Raw genomic sequence first — 6,969 nt, 5'->3', positions numbered from 1 at the left:
GCTACTGCAAAACCGTAGAGGAGGTGACAGCCATCAAGAGTGGTATGATTCCGCACTATTCTCTTCTGCCAAATTTGCGGAACATCAAAAGTTATTACGAGCCGCATGATAGATTACGGAAATACATCGATGATGGCCCCACGCCTGAACTTGTAACGAAACTAGAAGACGCAATCGCTGAACGTGACTACTGGAGGGAGCAAGCGAACGCTGCTGTAAGTGCTATGAACAAAATTGAACCAGCCTTGATTCGAGCGCGGGAAGCTGTTAGCGAGTTGGAGACTCAAGTGTGTAGCCTGCGTTGTTCGCCTCGGCATGGTGTGTCGGTGACTTCAGTGGGTTCATATTGTGTCCCTCAGAATCAGGGCTTCAAGTGCCATGAGTGTGGATGTCCAGGATTCGCATGCCGGAAGAAGCGCTCTGACGCAGAGAATGAGTTGCTTCACAACTTCAGCTACAAAGACAGTTCGGCAGCTTGGTATTTTGACGGTTCTGATAACCAACAACATCAGTGTGATTTCTGTGCGTAGCGTTGCGGATGTTCTTAAGCAGTGTTATTATTTTGCCCGAGGAAGCGTTGAGCACAAGGTACCGGTTTTTTTGGTTTTTTTCATAAGAGCAATGAATACCACCATGTTTTCAGATATCGGGCACCATAGTTGCCAACTTGAGAACAACGCCAAGGACACCTTGCACATGTATTCAGCATCATTGTTATGGTGTTGCGACCATTCCTCTATGAGCGGGAGAGCATAATGTCACTCATTTCATATTTTTATTGAAAAGATACAGTAGTTATTTTTGGCTCTATTTGTATTACTATCCTTACGCTTCGCGCGCAGGCGAGACCGAATGTCCAAAACTGAACGCCGAAACTGAATCCTCATTCTAATGTACGTGGCGATATCCGGTTTCGTAGTTTCCTAATTTCGAATAGGGCGTGCAATTTCTCGTGATTTTTGCAAATTCCTCGCATTACTTGTGCGTTACTTCCACGGTAGCTCGGAGTAGTGTAATTGGAGCTCCTTTGTCTTTCAAACTTGTGACGATTCCTTTAGCTGTGTTTAAGAAACCACCTAATTCGTTGATTTACCGACAACTGCTTTTGCGACCAGTAGATTTCATGGCAAGAGGATTATACATCTGCTACGTAATTATGTGGGCAGATGATTATGATATTTTTCATTCTAAACTTTAAATCATGGTTTAACCAAGGATACATGATGCCTTGTTAAGAAAAGAGAGCACACAAGCTGACTACCGAGAACAGCTATGTCTGTTTATATTTTTACACACAACCTGGTCGTCATCTTCTTGAATTAAATGAAAAATATTTTGGTTCAACAACAAAAAAATTCAATTGAAGCTCGCATGCATCCAAGGCATGTATTCTGCAATTTCCGATATTTTCTCTTCCGAAATAGAAACTCGTAAACTTACTCGTTAACTCACCCACTCGTAAACTGAACTTCACGCACTCTCTTCACTGAGTGCGACTAAAATAGAATAAACATGTACTATCAGCGTACTGAAAAAAAGGACAATAATAAAGGGTCTGAAATGATTCAGCGTAAAGCAGTAAGGTTATTTTCTTTAATAACCATGTAACTACAACGCTCGTGTAGTCTCAAGTCATCTGAATATCAATAGATCAGCGGGAAAGCCTTGCTGCACCCTGACCTATGGATTCATCCACATACTACATGACTAAGAAAATATGCATCTTCTCAACGGCCATTTCGCTGTTATGAAAGAAGTAATGCTTTCAGATTTCTTTTCACTCCGCGTACAGGAGAATGGCACACAGTACGATTACTATTGCTAAGGAATGCAATATGAAATGCAGAATATTATGTCTTATGTTCTGAATAGAAATGTGGCTTGCATCTATTCTGATTACTTGTATAGCATTGTCTTTTGTTTCCTACTAGTGCCCATCCTGCCTGTCTCCACATGAGCCTGTAATGTCTTGAAAATAAACAAATAAATAATCCTCTGTATACCCTAACACTATTGGCGCTGCGCTTTGCTGCAACATTATCGCATTAGCTGAATTTTCATTGGACACATTCGTGATATTGCATACGCCTGTTTGATGAGACCGCAGGACACGAACGAAATACTCCCAACAAGCGCAGATTCAACGTTACAAACACAGACCCCGTAGGTATATAAGGGGCATATTGTCTTACTTCTATGGATGCGCCACCAGACCAACTCAAATTCACTCCCATAGGCCCCGCCTGAACAGTGTTTCCAGCACAATAGCTGCCCTGTCTGTCTGTAAAAGGAAATGTCAAATCAGATGTACCGCTGCTTTTCTGCCTCCTGCATTACGCTGCCTTTCAATGAAAACCTCAAAGGATTTTTTTACACAAAATTAGTGCGGGCCAGTTGGTGCATGCCTACCGCACTGTATGGTACGCACATAGAGCTCTGTGCGTATGCTTCTATTCGTTCTCCTGTCTTGGCGTGCTGTTTTAACAGCGATTCTGTTCAGCAAATCGTTCCTTGTATCTCGTATCACGAAACTATCGCCATCTTAAACGGGTGTGTACCACAGAAATTGGGTAAATCCTACTGCTAACCACTGGCCCACTAAGGATGAAGAAGGCAAAAGTTATCCCAACAAATGGTTGCGAGGCGACGGCGGTAATTCGAAGGCCCCGAGTACGTACAACGAGAGAATACTAGGGAACGGGAAAAGCAACGGCGGGTGCGAGAAGTCCGCGAAGCAATGGAAGGCCTGCGCCAACGACGACGTGCCTGTAGAATAAAGGAAGCTTCGTCGTAGATGAGTGGAAAAAGGGGCGCCTTTATTGCCCGTAGCACATTTGCAAAGCGTCCATTCTAGGCCGTTCCAAATACAGTTCAGCGCGAGACACGAGCCGCTCGCTCCAAAATGCGCTAGTCCCATCGTCGTCCTTTTCTTCTAATATTTCACACTCCGGGGCCTGAGGTGGCGAGTTCTAGAGGATACAATTTTCGCACAGGCCTGAACAGCTGCGAGCCATTGGGTATTTTAATTTTACACGCACGAACTATGCCGTCTTTACTTTGAACGCATTCACTTACTACACCAGTTTTCCAGAACAGTCTGAGAGCATTGTCCTCGTGAATAATCACCACGTCCCCTTTTTTTATGCTGTTAATCTTTGATGGTTTCCTCGAATGAACGCTTCGGAGTGTGAGGAGATATTCACGAAGCCATCGCTTCCACAGTTGTTCCATTATTAGCTGCCTGTGGAACCACAAACTGAGCAGGTCAGTATTGGTTTTTCCCCGTTCGTCTGAAGCTTCAGGTTTTGACAAGAAGCGGCTACCTAGTAAAAAAATCACAGCATATCCACGGGGTGAATGATGATGAGTGGGGCGAAGCTACGGAGGGAATCATCTGTAAACCGTGAAACTCTTCCGTGAAATGCGCCCAGTACATAATATAAAGAGTGTGAAACATCGTGTATATATTAAACATCAAACTTTTATTGTACTGTTGGTTTACGTGGTCCCTTCATTATCACTTGTGATCGGTGAAATGCAAGGAAGAAGTCCGCTCCCGAGCGAAAGAGCGCCAAGAGCGACCGCATTCCCCGCTCGCCCTGTGCGAATTAAAGGCAAGGCTAGAGGGAAGACAGGACGCGCGTTCCACGACGCGAGGTCGGTAGCATGCCCAACGAAAGCCAACGGAACGCGATCGTGCAAGTGCTCCGGCTTCGCATCGCCTCATGGTTCCATTTAGCGTCCCAAAACCAAATATATTGCTCAAGGTGTGCCTTGCGTTTTTCGTAGAAATAATTTCTTTATCATGTACATTAAGACGAAAAGTTGAAAGCACACTAGAGTGTATCGCCCGCAAAGTATGTCTTTTAGTGTGATTTAACTCTCGTACGGCAGGGTCCTCGCGCCGTTGCCGGTCCACCTCGCCCGTTGACGATCGGGCGAGGTGGCTACATACAACTACTACTACTACACTTTAAGAAAAACATCTGGCGTTCTTTCGTTCTGCTTTTACAAAACATCTGGCGTCTTTCGTTGGTTTATTTCATCAATCAACGGCGTTTTGAACAAAATTTTTATTGTTTAATCACGCACAGGAGAAATCTCACCAGGCACTACCTTGGAGGTAAACAATGGCTGCTAATGGGAATGAGAGACAGAAGAAGTCGGCTTTTAGCTAACACTTACACTTCTACTTCTACTAACGTTTCCTACTGGAACATGCCAATGGCTGCTAATGGGGAATGAGAGACAGAAGAATTCGGCTTTTAGTTAACGCGCACGCTGCGAATTTTTTATTGTTCAACAACGCACAGGAGAAATCTCCCACCGGCACCACCTTGGAGGTCAAAGCGTAAGACTTGTTACGGACTACTACGATGACGACGACTACGAGGGACGAACGGGTGCCGCCTTAAGGAGCTTCGCCCCTAAAATGAGACGGAGTGAGGATTTCTGGCTCGCTAGAGGAAGAGTAAACGTAAGATATTGGTCTGGAATTGACAACCGCTTCAGTTTCAGTCAGCAAAGTGCTCAGTTGCTGTGAATCAACAGACGCCTTTCCCAACGACTTGCGAAGACACATTTTCACAATACGAACTAACCGCTCAAAAAAGCCACCCCACCAAGGAGCTCTCTCTGCAATAAATTTCCACGTTATGCTGTGGGTGGAGCAATACTGGCTGACTTCATCTTTCCTCAACAACTGGTGCATGTAAGCTAATTCACGTGCAGTTTTCTTAAATGTGGTAGCATTGTCAGAGTACACTATTCGCGGTATTCCCCGCCTTGCACAAAATCTTTTAAATGCCATGACGAAAGCGTTTGCGGTAAGTCCAACAACATACTCAAGATGAATTGCTCTGACAACTGCACACGTGCACAACGCTATGTACAACTTAACGCCAGTGAAATCTTTCACGAACACTGGCCCTGCAAAGTCAACTCCCGTAACTTCAAAAGGGCGCGAATAGCACACACGATCACCGGGAAGTGGGGCTAGCGGTGCACTCGCAGCCTTGATTCGGAACCGCGCAAAAATCACGCACTTTCGTAGCACTCGCTTCACTGCTTGCCGCGCTCTGGGCACCCAGAACCGGGTGCGGAGCTCAGTTAAGGTATCGCCAACACCACCATGGAGCACAGTTTTATGCGCTTGAAAAATGATGAGGCGCGTGACCGCGTGGTTCCACATTTGATCGGCTCCAATGAGTAAGCTAATGCCGACTTCTGTCTTTAGGCCAGGTAGCGATACAAAGTCAGCAATAAACTTATTTTCAGCAACAAGCTTCTGCACAAATGCGTGTGACTCCGGAGGTTCAATCAAATGATCGCAAATAAAAGGAACCTCTAATGCCTCGATTTCGTGCTTGACGCTGTCAAACTGGCTCATCAACGTAACCTTGATTAAGTTCAGTTGCTCTTCTGGTGCGCCACTGGAACCACCAAACGCTTTCACGTCTACATCTACCTTCTTCATTATGGGCAGGCTTAGTTTTCGAGATATATCTTTTCTAATAAACCATCTTTGACTTCCGTTGTCGAGTACTCCTCTTATGAAGCAAGAACTGTGGTCACCTAGAGCCCATACTCGGAACGTCTGCAGTAATACGTCATTTTCAAACAAGCTGTCTGGTGACGCTTCAGCGGCAGCATGCAAGCTTGGGCTCGGGCGTTCACTTGCTTTTTTTGTTCGCGCGTATTTAGGGTCACAAACAGCTGTTGCGTGCTTCCCTTTACAGTTAGCGCATCGGATGTTGCGTCGGCAATCTTTAGAGCCGTGACCTGATATTGTGCACTTGAAACATCTACCTGATCTGGCCAGACGGCTTTTCTTCTCATGCAAACTTAAGGTAGAGGTGCACGCTTCCGTAGCATGTGCGGGAGAAAGGCAGGAAAAACAAGTACCTGTCGTCTTGTTAGATTCGCTGTGCAAAACGGAAGCGGTAGGCGTCGCACTGGGCCTCTTGTCACGCCTTCCCTCAGGTGTGTTGCGCACACAGTTCTCCTGTTGCCCGCTTTTCTCACGGGCTTCTGGCTCCAGCCGTAGATGATCCAACAGCTGCTGTAGCTCTGTTTCTGACGATTGAGTCTCGTTGGGCCTTTGCAGTGAGCTCTGTCGCTTGTAATGTTTCACCACGATGTCATTGGGGATCACCTTGGTCAGAATCTCGACAAGCATCGCAGCGTCTGAAGCTCCGATCGTCAAAGAGCCTTGAGACCTCTCACGTGTATAGTCACAGTATCTAGGAGATTCCTCATGGCGGTCACGTCAGTGGAGCATTGTACAGGCTTGAGTGTTCTTAGGTTTTCCAAGTACTTCTGCTCGATGATCCTGGTGTTTCCGAAGCGGTTGGTTAGAATTTCGATGGCATCGGCATATGAAGAATCAGTCACTTGAATTCCCTCGATCGCTTTGGCCGCTGGTCCAACCAGAAGGGATTTCAGGTAGTGGAATCTGTCGACGTTCGTCAGACCAGCGTTTGTATGAACGGCATGCTTGAATACATCCCAGAACGGCTGCCACTGTAGCACTGCTCCGTTGAAGTGAACTAAGTCAAGCTTCGGTAGTCTTGAAGCACCGGCAACCAGCCTTGAGGCATCACCGATGGAACGATCTCCCGAAGTCGTATCTGGGGTTGCGACGTCGTTGGGCATCGGCAGGCCTCGGTCCGCCGTCGTTTCAGGCTGAAGTTGTTCGATGTGATAAGAAAGAAGGGACAACATTGCTGCCGCGTTGTCTTCATACTCCGAACCGACAGGTAGTCCTCGGCAGCTTGCTCGTCCGTGAGGTGTTCCTCCAGCTGTTCGTTGAGAACCCGTAGTCCGTCGTTGCAGTTCTTTAGTCTATCGTGTGAGCACTCGAAGCGCCGGCGCACTGAACTGACTCGATTGAATGAGTTGACTTGCCTCGTTACGGAGACGCGTGTGCAAGGCTCGTTGGTACGCTCGTTTGCCCTTGATCCGATCCAT

General features: G+C 46.6%; 1 protein-coding gene across 1 annotated transcript; it reads right to left on the bottom strand.

Moving 5' to 3' along the window:
* Positions 1 to 6,201: 6,201 nt before the first annotated feature.
* On the bottom strand, positions 6,202 to 6,654 carry LOC119385338 (uncharacterized). Its single transcript, XM_037652797.1, has one exon. The coding sequence runs from the start codon at positions 6,652 to 6,654 to the stop codon at positions 6,202 to 6,204; it is 453 nt and encodes a 150-aa protein (XP_037508725.1).
* Positions 6,655 to 6,969: the final 315 nt, after the last annotated feature.

The sequence above is a fragment of the Rhipicephalus sanguineus genome, chromosome 3 (genome assembly GCF_013339695.2).
Source record: "Rhipicephalus sanguineus isolate Rsan-2018 chromosome 3, BIME_Rsan_1.4, whole genome shotgun sequence".
NCBI classification, from domain to species: Eukaryota; Metazoa; Arthropoda; class Arachnida; order Ixodida; family Ixodidae; genus Rhipicephalus; species Rhipicephalus sanguineus.
The sequence above is the reverse complement of the archived record's forward strand: the minus strand, read 5'-3'. Positions and strand labels throughout refer to the sequence as shown.